Genomic DNA, 27,615 nt, shown 5'->3' on the forward strand with positions numbered 1-27,615 from the left:
TTTTATTTATTTGACAGGCAGAGATCACAAGTAGGCAGAGAGGCAGGCAGAGAGAGAGAGAAAGCAGGCTCCCCGCTGAGCAGAGAGCCAGATGCGGCACTCGATCCCAGGACCCCGAGACCATGACCCGAGCCAAAGGCAGCGGCTTAACCCACTGAGCCACCCAGGTGCCCAGATCCCAATTTTTTAAAAAGGAGGTGCATGTCTGTTGATGGATCCTATCAAGGAAAAAGTACTCTTCGGGAACAATAGCCCAAGAATAATGTCCTCGAGCGTTTTTAGATTGTATCTCTATCATACAAGGATTTTATTTACTGAAAATTGTGGTGCACATAAGGTATGGGGTATGGGGCAAGGCAGTTTGTGAGATCAAGAGAAGAAGAAGCTGTCGGCTGGAGGCAGGAGCAGCAGGGGCTCCTCAAGAGTGGAGACCAAGTCCTTACAGCGCTTCATACACAAGGGCTTAGGGGCGTGGGAGTCAGGAGTCCAGAGAGCTGGGCTACGCAGGGGACTGGGACAGACTGCAAATTGGGCAGTGATACCACAACTAGACTTTGAAGACGAGTTAAAATTAATTTTCCCCTGCGGCGCCTGGGTGGCTCAGTTGGTGAGGCATCTGCCTTTGGCTCAGGTCATGATCCTGGGGTCCTGGGACTGAGGCCCATGTCGGGCTCTCTGCTCAGTAGAGAGTCTGCTTCTCCCTCTCCCTCTGTGCTCTCTTCCTCTCTCTCAAGCAAATAAGTAAAATCTTTAAAAAAATTAATTTTCCCCCAAAATAACAGAATTGTTTTCACTATAAGGGGAATATTTCCTCATAATGGAAAATCTCAAATACAGAAGAGGGAAAAAATTATTACCTAGAGCTCCAACACATAATATTTGGGTCTCTTCTTTCTCTCTCTCTCTCTCTTTCTTTCTTTCTTTTTTAAGATTTTATTTATTTATTTGACAGAGAACACAAGTAGGCAAAGAGGCAGGTGGGGCGGGGGGGGGGGGGGGAACAGGCTCCTTGCTGAGCAGAGAGCCTGATGTGGGGCTTGATTCCAGGACCCTGAGATCATGACCTGAGCTGAAAGCAGAGGTTTTAACCCACTGAGCCACCCAGGTGCCCCGGGTCTCTTATTTCTTCCTTGGTTTCTTTGTGGTATATTTTACAACTTCAAGCATCATGCAGAATATGGTTTTCAAGCATTTTAAAATTATTATTTTCTGAGCATTTTCCCATCACTAAATTTTAACAAAAATCCTTCTTTTTAAACTATTTACTTATTTCACAGAAAGAGGGAACACAAGCAGGGAGAGTGGGAGAGGGAGAAGCAGGCTTCCTGTCGAGCAGGGAGTCTGATGCAGGGCTCAATCCCAGGAACCTGGGATCATGACCTGAGCCGAAAGGCAGACACTTAATGGCTGAGCCACCCAGGCACCACCTATTTTTTTTTTGGTTGGTTTTTGTTTGTTTGTTTTTTTAGCAGAAATATTTTTAATGGATGCTTGAAATTTCATTATATTTTACCCATCTCCTTTGTTAGATATTTAGGTTTTTTCAGTTTTCACAATTACATATAACATTTTTATTAAGATGCATGAGCATGAATCACATCTCTAAAATAGTTCCTTAGGATAGATGCGTGGGGTTGAAAAGGGATGTACACTTCATACCTTGCAAACTATGAAATAGCTATTCAATTTGGATTTCATAATCCAAAGAGGAAAGTATGTGAGGCTTTGAAATCATTAGGCGATCCTACACATGTGATGATTCAAAAATTATAAAACAATCCAGCGTTACAGAAAGTGAACAACAGCCATAGCGAGGAAGAGGTACAAGGAAAATAACCATTAATTCAAGAAAAAACAGTGCCCATTGTCACATATTTCCTTCCAGGATTTTCATATTGGATGTTCCCACCGTAGTTGCAATAATAATGACGTATATTCAAATCCATCTCTCACTGTTTCCGTATTAACAGGACAGATGATTTCTGGACCCAGTTGGCTGTATTATTTTTAAATGGAAGTATTAAAGCCACCTGGGTAAATAATACACTCCCTTAAGTTTCAAATAATCTAAAAGCAATGGAGGCCATGAAACAGCAACCAAAAACCAACCAAACAAACAAACAAATTAAAAAAAAAAAAAAAAACGACCCAAACAAAACCCAAAACCCATTATGGTAATGATTCAGCTAGCTTTTCATAACTTTGGCCATGCAGTTTCTTTCCCTAACCTCTCTCGCACTCTGCCACATTCCAAAGAGCAGTTACTTTTGTAAATATTATTTATGGCTTAGTACAAAGCACCGTTATATGGGGGGCTTGTAAGAGTCTCTAAGAAACTCTCCCTCTTTGCTCAGAGTATTACTAGGTATGGTCCATGGCTAAGTGCTTTGTAGCAGGCAGCCAGAGGGGGCAGTGGCCCAGCTTACAAATCATGAGCAAAATAACCAGCAGTTGCCTTTGTTTTAAGGCAAGTTATTCCCTCTGTCCGGGCCAGGAGATAAGCCCCTGATTAAATGAGCTTTGAAGAATAAATAAAATGGGAGCCAAGGGTCTTGCTCACTTCCCGAGAGCTGGCTGTTTGTTTCTCTTTGGAGCCCAGCTGCATTCCACAGTACAAGGAAGAGGGGATGGGAGGCTGCTCCATGACCCTAGCTTTCATTACTGTCCCTTTTATGCTGTTCTTTTGCCTGGTTTCCTGGTAAATATCGTTAAACCCCAGGAAGGTATGTGCTGCCTCTTCCCCACACCCTCAGAGGCCCACCAAGCTGAACTGGGCAAGTTATGGAACATTTCCGGGTAAGGGCTAATTCATACACAGCAAGCACATCTGAAAATGATGCTCACTTACCACTGGCCCCAGCACCACACAGTACAAGGGAAGAGAAGGCAAAGCGGCTAGAAGATGCTAACTTGTTCGTAGTAACCATCTGTGGTCACTGCTCAGCCTCTTTCCCTGAACCTCGGGTCCAACTTTCAGGAAACCTTTCGCCCAGCTCCTGATGGCAGAGATGCAATGGAGCCCAGGTGGTAACAAACAAACCAGTACTTTAAAAACCCTTGCAGGGAAGGTGCCTGGGTGGTTAAGCATCTGCCTTGAGCTTGGGTCGTGATCCTGGGATCTGGTCCCTCACTGGGCTCCCTGCTGAGCGTGAAGTCTGCTTCTCCCCCTCCACCCTGCTCATGCTCTCTCTCCCACTCTCTCTCTCTTTCTCTCTCAAATAAATAAATAAATAAGATCTTAAAATAAAAATACCTACAGGAGTAAAAGAGAAGTGAGCAAGAAATTTTTATTCTAAAACCACAAAGACTACTTGATGTCTTATAGTGCACTGTGAGACCTTCAATGTCTCATTGAATGAAGCGTCTAGATGCCCTGGACTAAAATAGAAATAAAGTTTACTTCCACTGACAGTGGTTCCCAGTAGTCAGTCAGGAAATTCCTCTCCATATATTTGAAACTCAACACAGCCTTGCCCAACAGTCCCTCTGTAAATCATTCTCCCTAGCCCAAGTGATAATGAGTCAAAGACCAGAGGTTTGCCAGGAGGCAGTGTTCTAGATTCTCCTGATTTTAGAACCAGAAAGGGCAGGATGGGGATGCTCCAAAGCAGAAATCATCTGAGGGGCTAGTTTGGTTTGGCTGGTGGGCAGGAGTTGTTTTTTGTTTTTTTTTTTTTAAGTTAGCCCAAGCTTGGGGTGCCTGGGTGGCTCAGTGGGTTGAGCTGCTGCCTTCAGCTCGGGTCATGATCCCAGCATCCTGGGATTGAGTCTGCTCAGCAGGGAGCCTGTTCCTCCCCCCCACCCCGGCCTCTGCCCCCTGCCTGCCTCTCTGCCTGCTTGTGATTTCTCTCTCTGTCAAAATAAATAAATAAAATCTTAAAAAAAAAAAAGTTAGCCCAAGCTTTTGAAGAGAAGAGATCCTCTAATCAAGAAATACACTTCCTGGGGGGCGCCTGGGTGGCTCAGTGGGTTAAGCCTCTGCCTTCGGCTCAGGTCATGATCCCAGGGGCCTGGGATCGAGTCCTGCATGGGGCTCTCTGCTCAGGAGGGAGCCTGCTTCTCCTCATCTCTCTCTCTGTCTGTCTCTCTACCTATTTGTGATGTCTCTCTCTGTCAAATAAATAAATAAAAAATCTTAAAAAAAAAACATAAAAAAAAAGAAATACACTTCCTGGAAATTTAGCTTAGGAAGAGGAAAAGTTCTATGCAAGAAATTGTTGACTGTAGCATTACTCATATTGAAAAACAGAAAATAACCCAAATATCCCATAATAAGGAAATGGTTAAGTAAATATCAGTATAACCATGTCAAAGAATAATTACATAGCAACAAGCAAAAAATGCTTATGATCTACTAATAAATGAAAAACAGACTGGAACAGTGTTTCCAATGAGGGCGATGGAGCTGGAAAACCACCATTTTGCCACTGCCATATTCACTGATGGATACGAAAGACTGGGAACAAAAGGGCAGTGAGGAACAGAATGCTTACATGGCCTGACATTAACTCCCCACAAACTGTATTGTATTGTAAAGGGGGAAACAGTATTGATTGTAAAGGGGGAAACAGGAACTTTACACTCCAGAACTTCGTGGGCACCGCCTGAAGTCAGTCATCAGAGTTAACGCTCCCACTACCATGACAAGAGGATATAATGTGCCTCTTCTACTACGCACTGAGAAGGACGCGCGATTTGCACGGTTAATTCCTGCCAGGAATGCGTGACCTCAACCAAACCAGGAGGAGAGAGCAGACAGATCCAAACAGAGGAAAATTTCTACAGAACAACTGATCTAAAGTCTGAGAATGTCAAGGTCTTGAGAGATGTCAAGAAGGCTGGGAAACGGGTCCAGGATCAAGGGGCTGAGGGAGACACGGCCACAAAACAGTGAGAGATTCTGGATTGGATCCTGGAACGGAAAGAGAAACAGGAAAACTCACAGGACAACAGGTGAAGCTCAAGTGTGGGCTACAGATGAGAAAAGAGGAGTACAGAGACTTCAAATGTCTTGATCTTGATTCAGTGTCCTTATTCTTGGGAATTACACGCTGAAGTATTTAGTGGTAAGTGGGGCATGAGGTGGGCAACTTACCCTCCAATGGTTCAGACAAAAAAAAAAGAAGAAGTACGTCTACACAAAGAGCGAACAGACAGGGACGGGGAGAGAGAGGGTGAAAACGATAAAGCAAATGTGGTAAAATGTCAACGACTGGCGAACTGGGATGAAAGGTTTACAGCAGTCCTCTGTACTGCACTCGCAGCTTTTTCTTTAAAGTTTGCAATGATTAACAGAAGAAAGTTTCAAAAAAGTGTATCTAGGCAATGATGACAAGCACAAGAATTTTACATTTTTGCCAAAAGATAAAAAAGGATACACGGGGAAATGAAAACATCTGATTAGAGTGGACCAGCCAGTGGGTGACATTTTCTTCCCACTAAAAACCGGTGTCAGTCTTGTTGCTGGAGACCCAAGCAATTCGACAATGACTAACTCTAAGGGGAGCAGTAATAGTCCCCTGGGAAGTGTAGGGGCTTCCAAAGACTATACGAAGACATAGATGTACATACAGTCAAGTCGTTCCTGACCCTCCCTGCTGCCCAGGAGGGTCTACATAATGGTTTTTTATAGTCCCCTAACTAGCACACCTACTTCTTGGAGGAGACATACCTTCATTGCAGTTTCATTGATCAAGTTCTCGTTGGTGATGGTGGCGGTGCCCAAGCTGGAGCTGGCAATCTTGGTGGCTGTTGTGTTCATTGGTTTCACAGGGTGAAGTCTAAAGAGAAGGGGAAAGGATCCTTAGACCTTCGGTAGTGACAAAACCGAGACACCATCCACCTCACGGACAGCAGCCGGTGAGACACACAAGAGGGCAGAGTGGTGATGCGCTCTGTCCGCACGTCCAGTCCGGCAGACGCCGGTGTCCCTGCGGAAATGCGGGCGAACGGCACGAGGCAGCCACATGCAGGCCCACCATGCGCACCGGAAAGTCAGGTGTCCCGACGTTCTCACCAGACCCTTGGTCTCATGATCAACGTCAGAAGAACGCTAAAGCCAGCCTCTTATTCTTGAGGAGGCTACAGCCTAGGACCCACACCAGTGCGAGGGGTCCTGCAGAGCCTCCCGATCCTCAACAGTAAAGAAAGTGCCAGGAACAAACTTCAAAGCAAGCTTCACCTCAAAGCAAGCTCTCAACACTGCTCCGTTCTACCACTGCACCTCAGCTGGTTTCTGATGCTGGGAAGATGCCGGAAGATGCAGTTTCAGAGCCCCAAATCTGTGCAGAACAATTCCTAAACCATCTGTGAAGACTGTCCCAGTGTTCTCCCTATAAATGCAGGAGTGTCCTGAGGAGAAATTCCCACGCTGGGGGTTGGGGTGGCGGGGAGGGAGACCCTTTGAAAACAGGCCCTACCAGCAAACTGCGTGGCATATGCCATCGGGATAGCCGTGCACTTAGAAAGCCATCCACCTCAGCAGGCAAAAGGCAAAGGGTCGGGTTGTGGGGTGGGCCTCACTCCCATGGACAAAACGACCTTCCCCGACTCTCACCTGTGCTTGGCTGACCCCGTTCCCGCGCTCGGCTGAGCTGAGATAGGAAGTGTCTCTGAGGGTGAGACCCAGGCCTGAAGAAGCGGCTTCCTCTTGCCAGAACTTTCCACTTTACCAGCGGGGCCCTCTGCTGTGGCCTTTTTTTGAGATTCTGCTGTACTGGTGTGAGTGTCAGCGTGTGGGCAGCCGGGGAAAGAGCGTGTAACAGGAAAGTTCTCAGAAAAGGAGGGACTGGCTACAGGAGAATCCAGGGCTGGATCAGGAGGCTGGCTTGGCCTCCCATTTCCCATCAGCTTTTCCCTCTCGCCGCCGCCAGGACTTGGCAGCTGTTTATCCAACCATGAGCTCTTGCCAGGATCTGGCTTATGAATTCCTGAAGCTGCCGTTGGCTCTGGAGAGGCTGCCGCAGATGTTTTGGGTGCTTTTGACCCGGGGTCATGTGGACCCTCTGCAGGCGCCGCCCAGCCGTCTGCCTCACCCCTGGGCCCCTTTTCCATCTCAGAACGGGCAGGGGACAGGCTCAAGGAGGAAGGTCCTCCTTCCCGGGCTGCCACCTGGACTGTCTCTCCATTGTCTTCAACCTGATCCACTCTCTCATCATCTGATGCCACTTCAGGAATGGAAGGAAGGGTTAAGCCCAGATCAGCCACGACTGGAGAGTTAACCCCTGGGGTAGAGTGGAGGCCACTCAGGGGCTTGGACAATAAACCTTCGTGATCACTGGCTTTGCTCTGATTTGGGGCCATGAGTACATCTTCTGGCTCAATCCTCAAGAGCGGAATGTCTTTCCCTGAGCCTGCTTCACTCATGGGGGCTTCTGAGCCCTTCTCCTCGCAAGACGGGCCAGGAAGGGGGCCTGCCACGGAAGCTGGCACACCACACTGTGCTGCTGGGGACACGGCTTCCCTCTCTGCGGCCTCAGCGGACTCCCCGTCTGATGCATTTCCAGCAGCGACTCCCTTGCATGTCAGCTCCCGGGGATGCCTTCTGTCCTCTTCCACTGACCCGGCGGCCTGCTCTAGCTCCTCTTGTGTAAAGAGCTGCTCAGAAAATGACACATGCTTCCTCATTTTCTTTCGGCTCTCACCCACATTCTCTTCGTGTCTCCGCATCACGGAGCCAAGAGGGGGAGCCGGTTCTCCCATCTGAAGAGGGGGCACCGCTTCCGTCACTGCAGAAGTCATGCTATCCTCCTGAAGGCTGGTCTCCCCAAAGGACACAGACGGACTCTCTGAGCCTGTGCTTGCCCTCATCAGATGCTTCCCCGCTGGGCTTTCAATCTGGCCACTTTGGAGTGAAAGGCCGAATGTTACTTCTTGGGCCTCTTGAGATGAAGGGACAGAGTCTCGTTCTGAGGCAGTAAACCCCAGAACTTCTTCCTGGTGCCCCATTTCAGACTGCTTCACAAGAGACTTTTCTGAGTCGTTACCAACAGTGCTCTCTGGGCCTATCTCACTGGTCTTCCTCGTGGGAGAATCTTCTGTCCCTTTACATGCTGGAGTGGGTAGCTTTCTGGAAAGTGACCCCGAGACACCAGAAACGGTCTTTGAAACTTCTATTAAACTCTCCCTTGGCAATTCTGCCTTAAGGGGCAAAGATGGTTCTTCCGGCCTGGCCTGGCCCTTGTCTGTGGAAGGCCAGTTCTCAACCGGCGTGGATGTGGAAATGGGAGCCACTATGGGAGATGAGAAAGAGAAGACAGAGGGAGATTCAGAGGATGGTGTCTCTGTACCATGCCCCAATTTAGAAGGGACAGGTGTCTGGCCAGAACTGGAAAGAAGAGCAGAAAAGAAGACAGGAGAGTCAGGGGAAGAAGAAAGCCTGGCTGTGGGCTGAGCCTCTGGAGACACGTCCAGTCTGCAAAAAGGACAAAATAAAATCTGCAGGTCAGTTGCAGATGCATCGTGAGAGGCAAGAAACACAAATAAAATTGTTCCAAAGGGGCAAACACTTTTATGGGGGGGGAGGGGGCCGGGAGGGCAGTATCTTAAGTTCAAGAAGAAACATCAATTACTTAAGGTAGGAAAGGGACACTTTTATCACCACACATCTGCCACACAAAGGGCTTGTTGCAACAGAAACAGAAAGCCCCAGGTAAAGCAACAGCCCACGCTGCTTTTGGTGATAAACAAAAAGCATCTACAAAGTTCAAAGCAGTAAAAGATGCCCCTCGGGGCAACGGGCACCAATTCTGAAGAGGAACAATCTGTGCGCGCACACACGTGTGTGTGTGTGTGTGTGTGTGTGTGTGTGAAATCAGAGTACACAGAATCTCAAAAAAAGTCTCTCCCACCCAAGACCACAGAAATATTGTTAGTGTGACTGAGAGTCAGGCTGAAAGCAGAAAGCCCCCAGTGTTCACTCAGGCTCTCGCAACAAGATGCACAATGGCCACGCAGAGAACAGGCACGCTTGGGAGCCGACCAAGGGGCCCCCGTGCCAGCACACCAATGCCAAATTGCAAGGAGGAAAGATATTATCTGCCTCAAAGGGAAATCCGTGATGAGGACTCTAAAAAAACACACGTTCTACACATACCACAACCAGAATCTGGTATGCCCCACTTGGAATACTCAGAATTTGCTACAAACCAGGGCATTCCATGGGGGCTGATCATCCTACCGAGATGGGGCAGACTGCACCTGTTGGCAGCGGGGTGGGACAGAGGCCCATCGCTGCAATCTGTACAGGCCAGGCCAGCTAAGGGGCTGGTAGAAATAACTCAGACCATTGAATGCTTGCCATACACAGGTACCACTCTGGATCCCCAGGCAAGGTTTGCTCCAGCAGCAGACCTTTCTGATCGCCACGAACAGCCCCGCACGAGGAGGGCTGAGACTCACCGAGGCTTGACGGCTTTGGTCTGCGGAGCCCGTGCAGAGCCCACGGGTGGTGCAGCTTCCGACTTGGGCTCTCGGTCGGCTTCCGGTTCTGTGATCTGCACTTCCTCAAAGGGATTCAGGGATTTACCCCGTTCAGAGACGACAGCCAGAGTGTCCTTCTCAGTTCTCTTCAGCAGGCCTTCGTCGGGCCCCGGCCGGTCATCCCTTGCTCGGACCTCCAGCGGGCCGCCTTCCTTCTCCTTCCCCAGGACGGTAGGCGGACTTCCGCCCTCACTGCCCTTAGCCACGTCCTTCTTTCCCGTCACCAGAGAAAGCAACGAGGACTTCTTGTTCTCCTGCTTCTTGCTCTCTTTGGTTTCTTTTGCGGCTTCTAAGCCCGCGGGAGCCACGTTCTCCCGAATATCCCCACTGCCGTGCGGCCGGTAGGATGGCAGAGACATGGTTTTCGGAGAGTCCTTGGTGGAAGACTCAGAGAACCACCGGTCGGAAGACACCGCCCCTCCATCCCCAGGCTCCTTCCAAGACCGGGGAGCCAGGTTCTCGGTGGAGGAGAACAAATGCTTCTTCCTGAAGCCCTGCGGGGACGGGGAGGAGGAGGGGGTGCTGTCCTTGGTCTCGCTCTTGGCTTCCGGCTGCTCCATGTAAACATGGTTCCCGTTGATACAGACATTAGAGCGAGAAAGGACGTCATTCTTAGACCGAAGGCCGCCAAGAAAGGAGAGTCCTTCCTTCCTGGGAAGGCTGAAATTGACCTGGTTCAGTTGCTTAGCATCTGCACTCCCTGTTCTCTTGTGAGACATGACTGTGGGGAGAAAAACAAAGATTAAAAGGAAACAAGAAGTTAAACGACCAGTTCACAATCAGAAGGGGGTGCCCATCTCTCGTGTCTGAATGCATTTCTGGTTCTCGGCATGGGGCTATGTTCCTGGCATCTAACAGGGGGAGGCCAGGTATAGTGCTAGAGATCCTATGAGGCATGGGGCAGCCCCTACAAGGAGGAATTATGTGGCCCCAGCTACCAACAGTGCGGAGCGGAGGTTGAGAGACCCTGCATTAAACCAATGAGAAGGGCAGGATCTAGCCAACAGTAAGGTTTGGTCATTGAAACTAAAGTTCAAATCCACAGTTAATTCACAGTTAAAGGAAGCAGATTCCTCAGCTTTCACTAAGGATGATTCCCATGAGGGTTTAACACATTAATAGGATCTCAATAAATACCTGATGAGGTAATAAAATGTCAGAATTACTCTGAGGTTCTATGATTTTACCCTTAATTAAAAAAAAGAAAAGAAAGAAAAGAAAAGGCCTGGATACATTTATTCTGTTAACTCCAAAAGCTTTTTAAATCTCCATCAGTTACAGAGATAAAGCGTTCTCTTTTGGGGGCGCCTGGGTGGCTCAGTGGGTTAAAGCCTCTGCCTTCGGTTTGGGTCATGATCTCAGGGTCCTGGGGTGGAGCTCTACATCAGGCTCTCTGCTCAGCAGGGAGCCTGCTTCCCCTCCGCTCTCTCTCTGCCTGCCTCTCTGCCTACCTGTGATATGTCTGTCAAATAAATAAATAAAATCTTAAAAAAAAATTCTTTAGTCTTTTTAAAAAAATTTTACTTATTTATTTGAGAGAGACGGAGAGCACAAGCATGGGAAGCGGCAGGGGAAGAAGGAGAAGCAGGCTCCCCAGTGAGCAGGAACCTGAGGTGGGTCCCAGGACCCTGGCATCATGACCTGAGCCAAAGGCAGAGGCTTAACTGACTGAGCCACCCAGGCGCCCTGAGCCAGGCATTTTAGAAAAGGAATTATACATTCTTAGGAACCAGAGGGCTTAAAAAGAGAAGCCTTTCTGACCAAGACTAACCATCATCATGGCTGTCATCACCACCATCATCATTTCAGTAATCAAGGAACTGAATTAAAGTCCTTCTCTTTAAGATTTGCTTCTTCTGAGTGCAAAGAGACTGAGAGAGAGCGAGCCCAAGTAAGAAGGAGCAGCAAACTTACCATCCGAGGCAGAGGGGGAGTCGTCCTCATTGTCCTCATCCTCCCACCGGGACGGAAAGTCTCCAGGACGAAGCAGCACTCGGTCTGACTTTGAAGTAGGCAGGACGGACATGGACTGGGAAAGTGGCGTTTTCTGCAAATTCGACTTGGAAAACAGGGTCTTGATCTTCGATTTCTTCTTCTTGTCTTTGGAAGGAGACTCATCATCACTGTCAGCGGAGGGGGTCACACTGGGAATGATGGCCGAGGCGGTGTCCGACACGCTATCCTTATGCTTCCCCTTGATCTTGTCCTTCAGTTTCCCAAATGGATTCCGAGACTTGTCTTTCATGGAGAGGTCAAACATGCTAGCAGTCATGTTGTTTCTCATAAACTGGATGTCAACCTCAATTGCTCCTCGCTCTTTCTCCTTCTTTCCGGGTTTGGATTTTAAGGTATACCACCTAGAAGGAGAAAGGCTGAGAGGTTATCTTTGAATCAAAGAGCCTAAAACAACGTTCAGCATCCCCATTAACCGGCTTTTCTTCTCTGTTACCACCAACCTCTAAACACATTCTTGGCTCTCTTCTTTGGAATAGAGAGGGTGGGGTAGGGGAATGGGGGCAGAACTTGCAATTTCATTTTTGAGAAGACAACCACTAGGCAAAGACAGGATCTGACTCTGTACTTAATGTACAGTCACTTAAAATCTTGATTTAATAGCTATTTCTTTTTTTTTTTAAAGATTTTATTTATTTATTTGACAGAGAGAGATCACAGGACACAGAGAGGCAGGCAGAGAGAGAGAGAGGGAAGCAGGCTCCCTGCTGAGCAGAGAGCCTGATGCGGGACTAGATCCCAGGACCCTGAGATCATGACCTGAGCCAAAGGCAGCGGCTTAACCCCCTGAGCCACCCAGGCACCCCTAATAGCTATTTCTAACAATAAAATAAGTCAAACAAATATTCCATCCAGTCATTTCCTGTGACTGGTATTTTCCACCAACAGGGTAAAAATGCAAAGATCACACACAAACAGTTAAGAAGGCAGAATGCAAATTTACACATACATCTCAGAAAGGAAAAAAAAAAAAAAAAAGCAAGCGTTTATAGAAGAGTCCCTGCTGGGGAATAATAGAAAATATAAGACAGAGAGATTTTTTTTTCCAAAAAGAATGAACTATGCCAGTCACAAAATGACAAACATTGTGGGACACCTGGGTGGCTCCGTCGAGTAAGCATCTGCCGCCAGCTCAGGTCATGATCCCAGGCTCCTGGGATCGAGTCCTACATCAGACTCCCTATCCAGTGGGGAGTCTGCTTCTCCCTCTGCCTGCTGCTCCCCCTGTCTGTGCTCTCTCTCTCTCTCTGACAAATAAATAAATAAAATCTTTAAAAACAAATGTCATTGTATGATTCTACTTATATAAGCTATCTACAGTAGTCTGATTCAGAGTGGGAATGGTAGTTGACAGAGGCTGGGGGTAGCAGTGAATGGAGAATTAGTATTTAATGGGTATAGTTTCAGTTGGGGAGATGAAAAAGTTCTGGCCAGGGATGGTGGTGAGGGGTGGCATAACAATGTGAATGTACTTAATACCATAGAACTATACGCTAAAAAAATGATGAAAATGGTAAATTTTGTGATGTATATTTTACCACCCTTAAAAAATTAGAAGCTGAAAGGAAGCATTCTTTCCTACCTTACTAATCCAAAAAAAGAATATTTCAAACATTATCAAGTATTTCAACTGGTCGTTTGCAAACTGCTTGAAGATATGGCCAATATTCCATCAGTCCAACTCTCCTGAAAGACGATGTCAGAAAAAGGAAATCTCCCTTGGGCATTTTCCTTCTGGGGAACTGCAAGAACATGAGGCTGATGAGTAGCACAACCCCTACAGAGCAGAAAAGTCTGAGTGCGTGGCCCAATGAGAGCCATCCCTAGGGTTACCGTCAGACCAAGAAACCACATTTGGATGTTCTGTGTCATGACCTACTTAAGAGCTGAGGGCCGGGGACGTTAAGGAAATGATAGGTTTCCTCAAACGAGCAGTTTCCTCTTTCACCCTCAGCCAGTCTGCTCGTAGGGCCGATCACTGCCCCACTAGCTCAGCTGATTACACACTGAAAGGTAAGGGGCAGAGCGAAGCAGACACCTAACACTTAAACAGCACCTACAGCATACCCAGTACTGTGCACGCTTAGGGACGCCCTCATCCAAGTCTCACAAGACACTGAGGCTCACAAGTGCAGTGATTTGTCCAAGGTCTTGCAGCTGGTAAAGGGCATGGGCAGATTCTGCATCAGTTCTGCCTTCCTCCAAAGCCCCTATTCTTACACCAAAATTCCTGCTTTGCACTCTCTCGACTCACCTCCCCTTTGCAACATACGAGAGGAGGGTTCAAACTTAAATTCTTTTTGAGGCAAGTTTAAGCTTCTCATTTAAGACTCCTAGCAGAAGAAAAAAAGAAGTGTTCTCGGAAGAAAGGGGGAAACCCGTCATGGCTGGCCACCCATCATAAATCGTAAGATTACATAGAAAGTCCAGTGTGCAAAGTCATCAAGAAGAACTTAGATTGGATTTTTAAAAAACACAGCCAACATCGGAGAAGATGAGGTGAGCTATGATTCTGGACCTTTAGGGGGAAATCTTTTATGGTTTTTAAAACCACAGGCCACAGCTGGAGGTGGGGGCAGATGCTAGGTCTTTCTACACAGCGTCACCCCCGCCAGCCTGGTGTTTTTCCAATCTATTTTCTAAGACTTAACCTGGAAGCTATTGCATGTTTGTCATTTAGACACCAGAGAATCATTTGTATTTTCCTCTTCGGACAGTCACGTGGCTCCGTGGTCGCCCTGGTGATGAAGGGTGGCTAGCTTTTGTAAATTCGCGTTGCAGACACCTGGAAAGGGGAAGTTGCTGAAAGCTGACTGTAGAGCTCAGATGACCACACTAGCCGCAGGCAGTTTCACCTCTTCACCCTGGGGAAACAGTGGGTCAGGCCGCCTCTCCAAGCTCTTCCCTGCAACTCAGTCCCTTAGCCTCCCAGGGGATGCAGAGATGACCTTCAGAGCAGGCTGCTGACAGCTCCTGGGACCAGCCTGCCTCTCCAAAAGTATCAGCACCAGTTTGTTTGTTTTGAGTGATGCCACAACCAATTCTAGAATCCTCCCTGGGGGACCTATTATTACCTGATGCATAGGTTCGGTCCTGGGCACTGAAGTGGGATTTGTTTGGGAGAACCTCTAAAACCACTAAGAGGTGAGAACAGATGCTTCATCAACTGTTCCTAAAATTTATTTTTACAGGCAAACCTAAAACCAAATACCAGGTAGCCAAGAAGGGGCACAGGCCTATTAAAGGATGTGAAAAGCAGACTGAAGCACAGGTAAGCATCCCATGCAAATGTTCAGCACAGGTTCAGAATTTTTTAAAAATCTGTGCCGGATTTATTAAAGCTGGAAAAGAAGACAGGAATTGTTTCTTCTAATAGTATTACCCTCGTCATTAAAAATTCAAACCGTTTAAGCAAGGGTTCTTTTGGCACATGCATAATTCAATAATAAATGAAAGCCATGATTCATGAATGGCTCACCCTAAGGAATCCCAAACCAGACACCTTTGTGGGTTTTGACATTCAAGCGTCAATTTGATTCTAAGTGTTTCTATTCATTTGGTTTATTGTTGTTGTTGTTGTTTTTGGTTTTTGATTTTTAATTTGCTTTTTTTTTTTTAGCTCACTTAATTCTATCACCTCATGGAAGTAGTTCATAAATAATGAAGTCCCAGCATAGCCACACAGTCTGTGATGGCAGAGTGGGTGTGTTCCAGCATTACCATTCATGGAGGCCCAGAAAGCTGGAATTATCTCAGAAATCAGGGCTGAGTTCATTTTCCTAGTCCAAAGGGCAGAGTACAGGAAGAAAACCATCATCCCAAGGTAGTGAGTTTGTTTTTAAGCCCATATTCTGGAAAAAGTCCTGCAACCAATCAAGGAAATCAAGCGGTCCCTTCTATAATCAAATAATTATTTTAACTTATAATTAAAAACCCAGTTCTTCAAAAATCAGAAGGATCTCTGAATACATGGAAAGTGACAGAAGACTTATATATAAACTATATTTTATTTTATCTTATTTTTTTGTTTAGATTTTATTTATTTGACAGAGAGAGAGATCACAAGTAGACAGAGTCAGGCAGAGAGAGAGAGAGAGGGAAGCAGGCTCCCTGCTGTGCAGAGAGCGGGATACAGGGCTCATCCCAGGACACTGAGATCATGACCTGAGCCAAAGGCAGCTACTTAACCCACTGAGCCACCCAGGCGCCCCAATATAAACTATATTTTAAAGTAATAATAGGCATAAAGTAAAAATTCAAATCATGCAAAACAGTACAGAATGAAAACTTCAATCTTCCTACCGCTCTACACCCCTCACTCAAGTGATGGTCCTGGGCATATATAGGCAAAAATGCCTATTATCCAAATAGGCTGCCCTGCTGTTTTAGAGTTTTGGGGGTTTAGGGTTGTTTTGGGGGTTTTGAGTTTTTTTGGGGGGGGGGGGCATCAAACACAAGACAACACAATAGCTCAAAATATAGAAAAATTCAATTATGTCTTCTATTGCCTGGATCTGCACTGTCCAATCTCCTGGGCTTTTAGGCTTTAAAATAGTCATTTTGAGAAAAGCTAAAATGATCCAACCACAGCCAATCGACTTCGCCAGTCTGCTTCAGAGGGCACCGTTTCTCACTGTACAGCTCAAATACAAGGAAAGCTGATCACAGGGGGCCTTCCATCGGAATGCGGCAGGGTGAGGGCAGCACAGCTCTTGCTCTTGGGAAATGGAAAGTCTCACAGCAGTACAGACTTTCGGGATTATACTCGTAAGGGACTGGCTGGTATGTGTCAAAAATAATCTTTTCTGCAGCTGAAGCAAACATGTTTTTCCTTTAAAACATTCCAGAGGGCAGACACGAATAGGGAAATGATGGCTTCGAAGATACAGTTCAAACATTTTTACATAGCAGGCGCTGGAAATACAAAAGGGCCAGATTCTGCCCTAAAAAGCATACCATACCCTCCAGTGGGGGCAAGTGGGAGCAGAGCAAGAGCCCAGGCTCACCAAACATCACCATGTGTTACACTGGGACAATTGCTGCCTTTTCTGACTTTGAAACCTGAGAAAATAATTAGACATGGGAAGATATGCTTGCTAAAGGGTACAATTTCATCCCAAATAAGGACTCGCACACAATCAGGGTCCTCAGCAAAATTAAATCCTATGTGAACCACCTACTTAGGGGCTCCAGTAAAATGAATACTGTATTATTGTATTAGACAAAGGGGGTTCCGGGAAAGGGAGGGGAAGAAAGACCACTAGCTCTACACGTGACTTCAACATTTTCATGTGTGTAAATTTCAAGGGCTCCTTGTCTGTGAGTCCAGTCGGGACCCGAGGGTCAGAGGTGGGTTACCCATTTCCCCCCCCCTGCAAAATCTCTCCCTGACTTGTAGCGTGAGTCACCTGCGTGGTAACCAAGCATTGTGACACAGGGGATTATGGCCTCGGGTGAGGGAAGAAGCAGGAAGAACAGAACAGCACCTGCTGTGGTGTTTGACACAAAGGACACTCTCAGCCGTTCTCAGGTGAAGAATTTTTTTAAAGCAATTCATTAGTTGGCTCACCAGGGAATCAAAATAAGGCTGAAAATCACGTGGGGTTAGCAGCTGAGAACATCTAAAAGGTGTTCTGGAAAGGGGTGAGTCCAGATGGGTGAAATGTCTGGAAACTTCACTTGGTAAGCCTAGAAGCAGTGCAGAGCAAACAGGGACGGAAACATTTATGATCTATAAAACATGTGTGGTGTGTACCCTACAGAGGCTAAGTAGTTTAACAAGTTTTGTGATTGCCCCTCAGTAGCTGGTCATCATTGCCTAACTCAGAATACCTAATGACCGATGGGCCAACCTTGCCTCCCCAGGTGGCCCTCTCTGCCCATTGTCAACATCTTGGAAGAATTTGTGGTCAGTCATGGGAGAGGCAAAGGGCTAATTTTTTTTTTAGCCCAATCCCTGAAACAGTCATTCGGGCAGCACTGAAAGGCTATCTGTAACCACCAAACTGAATCCTAAAAGCTGGGAAGTGCCAGGCTCCAGGACAGAGAGCAGAAAAAAGCAGGTTGAAAATGCTTTGGGTCCTTTCCATATTATTTGCTCTATGGAAATTCTCTTAGAAAGTGAGCACAACAGGTTACAGAAAATTTTTTGTGAGGGCGCCTAGGCTAAGCATTTGACCCTTGATCTCTGCTCAGGTTTTGATCTCAGGGTTGTGAGATCTAGCCTCATGTTGGGCATGCTGGGCAGGGAGCCAACTTCAAAAAAAAAAAATTATTTTTGTTAATTTTTTAAATGAACTCACTTTCATACTAATCTGATCTTTATAACCTTTTTATGTATCATCTTGAAGCCTTTTTTCCTATACATTTTAACAATCACTAGCTGAGACCCTTTAGGCAAGTTACTTAGCCTCTCTGTGGCTCAGGCACCTCCTCTGAAGCAGGGCTAAAAGCCCCTACCTCATCCGGATATTATGAAGATAAAACCACCTAATGTATGTCAAGCGCTGAGAACAGTGCCCGGCACTTAGTAAACATTCGCTAAGTGTTAGCTATAACCCTTACTCAGCTGTAATCAGAGCAGACGTGCAATTTTATTCATAGTGTGTTGTACATTATTGCCCTCCAGACTTCATACCTGCCACTTCTAAGGGCTGCAAGACCTTCTCTGAAGGGCACGAATACCATGGTTTACCCATTCAGAGAGTTCTCAGAAGACAATTTAAGATACTAACATTTCTGACTGGCTGTACTCCTAGTTATCCGACCTTATCCATCAAATCCAAACAACAATGGTATGCATGTGTAGGGAGGAAGAAAACACTCAGTTACAAAATCAGTCTGTATGACATCATTTCTAAAAGAAGTATTAAGATGTATTTAAGAGTCTAAAAAACACCGTGATCGGTATATATTTTCTGTAACTTACAGAGAGATTTACCGACCCTCAGATACAACTCTTCATCTTCAGTACGGACAAGAAATAGAGGGCTTCCAAACCCTTGTGGAGAGATGACAGGATGGCATGACTGACTGAAGTATCAGGATGAAGACCTGTGTTTTGTTTTATTTTATTTTATAAGCATTATTTTTTAAGAATTTTAAAAAATATTTAAATTTATTTTTGCACATGGGAGAGTGCACACCCCTTGTGCGCGTGCCCCCTCGTGCTCTCTCTCAAATAAATAGAATCTTAAAAAGAAAAAGAAAAAAATCAAATAAACAGAATCTCTAAAAAAATTTAATAATTTAAATTTTAATTAATAATTTTTAAATTAGAAAAAATCAACATCTTTTTAAACATGGACGAGTACCCCTCCTATAATCATTTACTTGTCAATTTGTTTTTCTACTTGATCATATCTCAAAAAGCCACAAGTATTAATATTCTACCATCAGATCCCATATCTCACCTCTTGCTCAATGGGTCTGTCAAAGACAATCTCCTGGCAACCACGGAGTCCTTTATCACCCGCACAAAGCGACTTTAAGAATGGGACAAAAATGAAGTGGCATGGTTCCCCATCTCTTGACCAGGACAAGAGAAAACAAACACATCCTAGCATAAGGGACCTATCCGTTGGCTCCCCCAGCACAGACAGATTCGCACTCCTTCAGTGAGATTTCCTGACAAGGAAGCAGAGTATCAATGATTTATCTTGCAATCAAGCTAAGACCCAAGAAGGAAAGGTGAAAAAAACCCACATTTTTAAATCCTGTTTTAACAACCAAGGCTTAGTAGAAGTGCCACTGACGTACCAGGAAAACCCCACAAGACCAGTGTTACAGGGGGCAACACCCCTAAAGAAGTATCCAGGGGCCTGGCTTGCACTGCGGCCCTTTGCACAGGACACCCATTCTTCATGATCACAAGAGGTCCTTTCAGACCAGGCCTTCTGGAAGCCTTAATTGTTCTACCTAGCTTAGCCACCTCCTTTCTCATAAAAGAGTATTTAAAAAGTGAAGTGCATAGCAGCCACACCTCTAGAAAAATTTTTCTGGGATTCCTTATAAATGCCTCCCCTCTACTCCATATAAAGGCCAGCCTTCAGGAAAGGACACTTAATTACCACTGCCTTTTTTTCTCTCCACAACCACATTCCTAAATGTGTCCCTTGGGGACACCCTGGAGACTAAAATCCTTGATTTTTCTCTAACAGATTATCTATAGACTTCTCCCTGCAGGAAAGGAATTTCTCATCTCATTAGTAGTTAAAAGCAGCTCCTTTGCCAAAGGCCTGTTTAGCAGAAGGTAACCTGCTTCTTCAGTGTTAAGAAAAGGACTGGCAAACTCGCCACAGCCAAAACTAAGAACCATTAAGAAGCAGAATTCTGCCTTCAACCCTCAATTGCCCCTCGTCTTTAATCCACTGGGCTGAACCTTTAATCCACTGGGCTGAAGGATTAAACCCTTCTCCACATTTTTCCAGCAAACCGCCGCGGGCCCTGTGCGAAAAATCATCACTCACACAGATGTTTTGAGCTCCTGCCCTGGGTCACACGGCAGAGCGCAGGACCAAAGTGGTTCCCGCCCAGCCAAGGGAAAAGCAGGCAAAGCCAGGCTTGGGTCTCCTGAGCCTGCCTGCTTTTGTGGATCGGGCCACAAGATCTGAATCAGGACACCTTCAGGGGAGCAGTTCTTGCTGCCAAGTCTTTTCCAAAACATATGATCTTGGCAGGGGACTGATTTTCCTCAAAGACCAATACAAGGGTCTGGGTGTTGATGTTGTTGGAATTCAAAGGCCCTGAGGCTTAGAGATCTGCACCCCCCCCCCCCCCCATCAAAGGCCACCCAAGGGGACTGCTCAGGGAGTAAAATAAGGACTGAAATGACCTCTTATCACTTTCTCCAGTAGGCAAGGGCTTCTTAATCCCTCTGGAGCTAAACCAGAGCTAGAGTCTCCAAGATTACAGAGCACGGACCACAGTTCTCTGGGATGTATGGCAACTAAAGCTGTAGTATTTTAATAGATATCTGAGATGACTGTTAAGTGGGAAAAGAGTAAGGTCAACAAATCCGTGTTGGGGTAGGTAACATTTTAATAAGCACATGTATTGCTTTTAAAGTAATTAGAACATTTCTAAGTTAATCACTACGATTAAATGACATATCAGATACTATTTCTAAAAACTTCCCTCTGATGGTAGTTACAAAAATAGAGTCTTTGTAATCAAAGGGAAGTTTAAGCAAAGTGAAAAAGGCACAAGACTCCTTTTTACACTTACCTTCCCTAATGTGCAAAACATGTAAATGGGTGACTTACTTGCCTCCAGAGTTTTATTTTTCACTTACGGGTTTGTTTTCCCTACTGTTATATATGAGTTTTTCCTTTGCTTAGTCCTGTATTCCTTGAAGCAGTGACTTCGTCAGCTATGTTAGAGCACACCAGGGAGATTTCATTAGCTATGTACACTATTACAAAACAAAGACTTGGCCTGTATTAAAACTGTAAATACTTGGAGACACACACACACCCTGGTTTCAGTGGTGCTTCCTACAGAAGACTGTGGAGTCACAGGTGTCAGGGCCCAAAGCAGTCTTTGTAATGGTGACCTCACTCCAGTATCACGGAGGCTGCTGGGGAAAGAAATCGCCACCACTTCCTGGTTCATTTTCAACAGCAAACTCTCCCTACTTTATTAGTTCATTTTTATCACTTCCTCTCTCTCACCCCCACCCACACGCAACCCATCACAAATCAGGCCAACTGAACCTCCAAAATATTTCTGAAATCTAGCACCTGTCTACTTCCATGGCTGTCACCCCAATGCAGTTCACCACCATTGGTGGCCTAGATTAGTGCGACTGCCTCCCATTTGGCTGTCTGATTCCAGCTGAGGACCGCTTCAGATCCACTGTCCACCCAGTGGTCAGTGACTTTTTTAAAAATGTGGATCACAACACCCCTCAGCTTTTAATACTCAGGGACTTCCCACTGCTCTTAAATAAAGCCCTGCCCTCCTCTTCAGCCTCAATCTACACAATCTCTCCAACTTCTCAAGAGTTCCTGCCTCAGGGCCTTTGCATAGGCATCTCCCTCTCCCCCAGGTCCCCTTCCTCTCCTTTTCACCAGAAAAATCTCTTTGTTCTTAAGGTTATAAATAGCCTCAGAGAAGCTATTTGCCATCTCCTTCTTTAAGTCATGTCTTTCCCCCTCCATTCTCTTATGACACCCTGCTCTCTTCCTCCACAGTGCTATCATAATACATTATTATTTATTTATGTGTTCATTTGTTTAATGTCCATCTTCCCCACAGGGCTCTGAGCTTCCTCAAAGTAAAGATCATGTCTGTTTGGGTCACTGTTTATACCCCAGTGCCTGGCACTTAGAGGTATTAAAAAATATTTACCAAAAACATAAGAATGAGATCTTGCCATTTGCAACAACATGGATGAACTTAAGAGGGTACAGCGCTAAGTGTAGTAAAACCGAGAAAGACAAATGCTGTATGATTTCACCTAGATGTGGAATCTAAAAACCAAAACAAATAGCAGAAACAGACTCATCAATACAGAGAACAAAGTGGGTGGTTGCCCGGGGAGGAGGAAGTGGGGGGTGAGCACAGTGGGTAAAAGGCAGTGGGAGGTACAGGCTTCCAGTTATGGAATGAACAAGTCATGGGGATGAAAGGCACAGCACAAGGAACAGGCGGTGGTAATGTAATAGCATTGTATGTGACAGATGGCAGCTAGACTCGTGAGCGCCACATAAAATCACTATGTTGTACACCTGAAACTAATACAATATCGTGTGGCAACTCTACTTCAATTAAAACAATGTACTAAAAACATAGATTTTAAAGACCAAAAAAAAAAAAAAAAAAAAAAAAAAAAAAAAAAAAACAAAAGGCAGTTCAAACTTTCCCAAAGCTAACTGAATGTCTTAGAGATGAAATCATAATCAAATAATACCATGCGGGAACTTCTTGCCCATCACCAGAACAATGACTCTCGAGTCCCCTCCCTCCTCTTAGTCACTTCACTTCACGGCTACAAGCAGGTTAGGGTTACTTCTCCCAGAGCCTGACAGAGTCTCAGTCCCCGGGCATCTCCAGCTTGGAGCTCTTAGCTTCCTGGGGCCCCTGAGCTGAGGAATGGTTTCCAGTAGGGCCCAATGTTATCTTTAAGGGGAATCCCAAGAAAGGAAAAACTTAATCAGTAACACTGCTCCAATTTGCCAACTTGTTACAAAAAAATCCTAAATGCACTGAGGAGCCTTGACAATACAGGCACAAACACTGACTGCTTATTATCTATCTCTCTGCTCATCTAAATCATTTCTCTGCATCCGACCCATCCAGAAAAACAACTATTGAGCCCTTATTTCTTTTTAATAACCCGGATTTCCTTTGGCAACTTACTACACTTATACTTACTATATTTACAGTTCTTCAAAATCTCGAACCTTTATTAATATCCAAATCCTTTCATATGCAACCAAATTCCCTCTTGCATCTTCAAAAGGTGTAAGAAAACGACTCTCCACCACTCACTCTGTCTTCATGGCTGAAAGACTAGGGCAGTATTAAGTTTCATGATACTAGTTACACAGTGGCCAGCCTGAATGGCTGTTTTTTAATCTGCCCCAAACAGATTATTTCCCCACATCTTGTTGCTCTTAGTGCCCCAAAGTTTCCCCCCCCCCTTAGATCAGTCTAGGATCCCAAACTACCTGAGACTAGAGAGGTGAGCAGAGAATCCCCCATGTTGGTTACCTGTTTCTGCCTCGCAGATTCATGTCTGTTTTATGAACATGAGACTTAACTGGTTCCCATTTAACCTAGGCCCAACTTTGACCCCGGATCTTTAACAGGTAAGGATAAGTGCAAAATCAATGCATTTCAACTGCCTCTTAAAGACAGGCGCTATAAACTCCTCCCTACTTAAAGTATCCTACCTATGCCTACCTATACCATAGGTCATCCTCTGCATTTTAAAATATGTGTGTCATCACACTAAATTTGAGGTCTGCAAAATCTGAGCCCCGAAAAGCATATTCTTTTGCCTCCAAATGTATGACAGATGAGGGCTTATCAAGAGAACCAAGGCAAATTCTAGCACAGTTAGCTCTTGACGTCTTGAGTTTCTGGACCCATGACAAGAGTCATACTCTACAGCAACTCTTCTTTGCTCAAGGTTAACACACATGCATGCACGCGCGCGCGCACACACACACACACACACACACGCACGCACACAAACCAGAGACCAAAATTTGAGCTTCTGTTTTGTTGCTGGTTTTTTATACCTAAGGTGGAGTCAAACCTTTAATAACTAGTTCAAATGACTTTTCTAACCCAACCAGTTTCCTTCTGGTAAACTTCCGCTTCTTGTTATATATCTCACTCTCCAAATCTCAGCTATCTCGAGCGCCCAAGGAACGTACTGGGGCAGCTGAGAGGCTTGGTTTAACTAGGTTCCCCTCGGAAAGTCCCAGGAAGCGGCAGATGGAAAGTTTACAATTTCACCTACTGCTGAGGTGGCAAAGAAGACTTCGTTTGCAATTATTGGTGGTGGGGGGGAACCCAACACATCAACTAAGCATCACTTTCCTACAGGTTGATACTGTGACTAAGTGGTAATCAGCCCATACCGTAGAGATAGGAGTAACCATCTAGGTTCAGAGTTACATTAGAGAAGAGGACAGAAATGAAATTGCAGACCTCTGAACCCTTCCTAAAAATAGGGAACTTAAGATGATTTTTGTTTCTCACAAAGCAGTAACAGAACCTTTTGAGTCTACACACCGGCCCCAGTAATCCAGGAGCCCAGAAACATCTTATAAATATCAATTAAGCCTGGCAACAAGCTCCATGTGTAAATAGGGAAATCTGGGTGTTTAGAGACGGAGCAACCCAAAGCCTAACAGTGAGTCAAGACCACAGTGGGCACCAGACCCAGGAATCTGGAATCCTTCTCTCTGGCGGTGACACACGGTCTTTCAAGGGAATAAAATGTTCACCCGAGAAACAGACGGCAGAGACAGATGATAATATCCGCGCATCTTGGGACAGAACAAGACAACGGATGGCCAAATGGCACCCAGTTGAAGCTGGAAAGGAAGCCAACCCAAGGCCCCAAATGTCAGTCAAATGGAAAATCAGCATTGCTTCAGCGCCTCCTCAGCAAAGGCACTGCTCACCTTATGGCTTGTAAGTTAATGCCAAGAGATACCCTATCCATCCTCACCTCAAGGCTCTCTATTTTTATCTGATTTGAATTCAGAAATACCTATTCATCTTGGGCCAGATAAGTGAATCAGGTATTCCATTTGCAAGCACGCAAGCTGAAATTGGAACCACGAGGCAGAAAAGGGAGTCTGGTAACATCAAACCCTCTGGCTTTTTCCGTCCCCTCCACCAGGGAAAGTTAAAATACCATTTATATCTAAAACACGCAATGTGAATTCATGTGCTTCACAAGCTGTAGGAGTTGTGGTAATATGACTGATTTGCATATGTAAGGTCCAGCAAAGTAACCAATTATGCCAAGGAGGCCAGTTTTTGATACAGTACGTGAGCACAATCAAATGTTCCATAATCAAAGGCTCCATGGCAAACACCTGCGAAAGAGAACAAATAAATGGGTGACACCTTGAAGTGAACTGGGTGGTGCCCAGCTTTCCCTGTGGGAGTGAGATACCCTAGCACACAACTCTAGACGGAAAAGCTACAGGTGAGCAGCCATCCTTTCAGAATAGGACCAGAGGGAATCCACAAAGGCAGAGAAGAAACAATGTCTACCTCCCACTGTAGCTGGGCCAAGGGCAGACACAGGCTCTGCCCAGCACTGGGAAATCCTTACTACCTTGGGGCTCAGGGGAAACAGTGTTAAAAATTTTCAGTGTGAAAGTGAAGACCAAGCTGTTCTAGAGGCTTTGGGGCCCGGGGTGGGGTGGGGGAAAAAAGGGGAAGAGGGAGAGGCAGATTCTCTTCACTAACCACGTAGGCAGTAGTGGAGGTGGGGGTGAAGATTCTACATCTCTGGGTGGCCTCCACCCCGCATTGTAATGCCCCAGGTCTGTCCCTGGGTGAACCTCTAAGGCCACAGTGTCAGTGGGGTTCACCCTCCACCTTGATCCTCCCTGCTCCCGGACCCAGCCATTCCCAGCTCAGTGTCTAGGACAGTGAAATACCCAGGAGGCTTTCCACATAAGCCAATGAGTGTTTCAAACATCCACACTACCCACACTAGGAAGAAGAATTCGTCAGCCTACATGTATTTCCAATTCATCGAAAATTCATAAAGTGCTTACTAAGTTCCGGGCGCTGAGCGACGTCCCTACAGATTCAAAAACACCCCAGGTACTCCCCCACCTCCACCCTCAGCGCCGGCTTCAAAGAGCCCACGCGCTGGGAGAGCTGGGGCGGGACAACCCAAGGAGAAGTTGAACCTCCGTGAGACTATGATTATCGTCCACGGGGATCCCTGACCAAAGGCCTCTCTCCGTCCGTCCCCTTGGGACACAGCGGCGCGGTGACTGCCGCACTCGCTCTAAAAGAATCTCGGCGCCCAGCCTCACGTTCCCCGCCCCGCACTGCCCCGCTCCCCGGCCCGCCGCCCCCTGTCCTCTCCCCCGGCCCGCACTCACTGGGTTTTCCTGCGTCCCTGGTCCCGGTGCAGCTCCCGCAGGTCCACCTCGGCCCGGCCCAGGAACTTGTCCAGGCCGAGCAGCGCGCGGTGCAACACGGTGAGCTGCAGGGTGGCGGCGGCCGCGGGCGCGGCCCCGGCGGACAGCAGCGGCGGCAGTTCGAAGGTGGCCTCCTCCCGCCACACTGGCGCGCCCAGGCTGCGCTCCGACACCGAGGTGGCGTACTTCTCCTTGCCCACCTGGATCACCGCGTACGCGTCGCTCGTGCCCCCGGGGCCCTTGGCCCGCAGGCCCCGCGCCTGCAGCACCGTCACCTGCACATGCGTTGGGGACCACACGGACCCCGGCCCCCGGCCCGCCGAGGCCGCCAGGGACATGGTGACGGCGCCGCAGAGGGCTACAACACGAAAACGCTACCGCCGCGATCCGCGGCCTCTGCGGCCCGCCCCTCGGCCCCAGCCTCTTTAAGGCTTCCGGCCACGCCCCCGCCAGGGCCCGCCTCTCCCCACCCGCGCCGCCGCGCCGGCCCCGCCCACCCCACCTGCCTGAGCCGCGCGGGCCTCTGCGGCTCAGGCTGGCGAGCATCGGGACGCCGGAGGCAGGCGCGGCCGGGGCGGGGCTTGGAGAATTCCGGTACGAGGGGTGTTGGTTAAGGGATGGGGTCCCCAACTGCCAAAGGTCGTACGGCCCAACCGGAACTGACCGGGGCACTGCCTGGGGAGCCAGACCTCATTCCCAGTCCCGCACCGCCGACCGGCCGGTGTGTGAGCTGGCACAGATTACTTAACATCTTTTGGTCTCGGTTCCTTCACCCATAAAATGAGATAACAATCTCCTCCTAGTGTTGCTGTAAAAACGATAATGTAGCCCGGCACACGGTGAGCTCTCAATCAGGGGCAGCTGTGAGGGCGATAATGAACGCGATCCCAGATTCACTGCTCTTTGATTTTAGCCAGCCGGTAGCTTACTCTGGAGGTGGGCGCGTTCTGGGACGGCGCCGGGTGAGTGGGGAGGGAGGAGGATCGTTTGAGGGCCTGAAGAGGAGGAGGAAAGCGGGTGGGGGGCGGTCTGGAGGTGATGTGGGAGTGTCCTACTATTTTGCCCTGCCCTCGCCAAATAAGGTGAGGCTAAGAGGCTAAATTAGGGAAGGGGAATAAAGGAGGAACTGAAAATAGGATTGCCAAACCAGACTGCAGGAGAACCGAGTGCCACCCCGTCTCCATTTAGTTCCCCAGCTGTCCCGAGCTGGATCCTCTTCAGTCTCTCCCTGCTCCTTAATTCTGGGCTTCCAGTCGTTCACTTCCTTATTCCAGATGTCCATGGGATTGGCAGATTCCTTTCATTCCCAAATCCTGGTGAGTTACTCACATTTACCCCATGGGTAAACTTCCAGGAGTCCCTGTCAGGGCAGGGACCAGGTGGTGACTTATTTAACTTGTTACTTCTGTAACCCCTGGCAGAAACCTGGGTACACCGTAGGTCCCCAGGGAATGCTATGGAATTGAAAAGTGTGCAGGTTGCAGCATCCCCC

The 27,615-nt window shown here is 47.0% G+C and overlaps 1 protein-coding gene across 3 annotated transcripts in view; it reads right to left on the reverse strand.

The window, feature by feature from the left end:
- The window catches only part of RAB11FIP1 (RAB11 family interacting protein 1), a 31,947-nt gene extending 5,414 nt beyond the window's left edge, over window positions 1-26,533 (reverse strand). The window contains exons 1-5 of one of the 3 annotated variants that reach the window (XM_059384488.1): window positions 26,085-26,533; window positions 11,395-11,837; window positions 9,400-10,201; window positions 6,557-8,413; window positions 5,672-5,780 (exon numbers count right to left, since the gene is read on the reverse strand). In XM_059384488.1, the coding sequence (XP_059240471.1) occupies window positions 5,672-5,780; window positions 6,557-8,413; window positions 9,400-10,201; window positions 11,395-11,837; window positions 26,085-26,461 (3,588 nt within the window). In that variant the 5' untranslated portion in view covers window positions 26,462-26,533. Of the gene's footprint in view, window positions 1-5,671; window positions 5,781-6,552; window positions 8,414-9,399; window positions 10,202-11,394; window positions 11,838-26,084 lie in introns of those variants that run through there. The other 2 variants (XM_059384490.1, XM_059384489.1) reach the window with 2 other exon arrangements.
- Between the last annotated feature and the right edge of the window lie 1,082 nt (window positions 26,534-27,615).

This window comes from Mustela nigripes, chromosome 18 (genome assembly GCF_022355385.1).
Source record: "Mustela nigripes isolate SB6536 chromosome 18, MUSNIG.SB6536, whole genome shotgun sequence".
NCBI lineage: Eukaryota > Metazoa > Chordata > Mammalia > Carnivora > Mustelidae > Mustela > Mustela nigripes.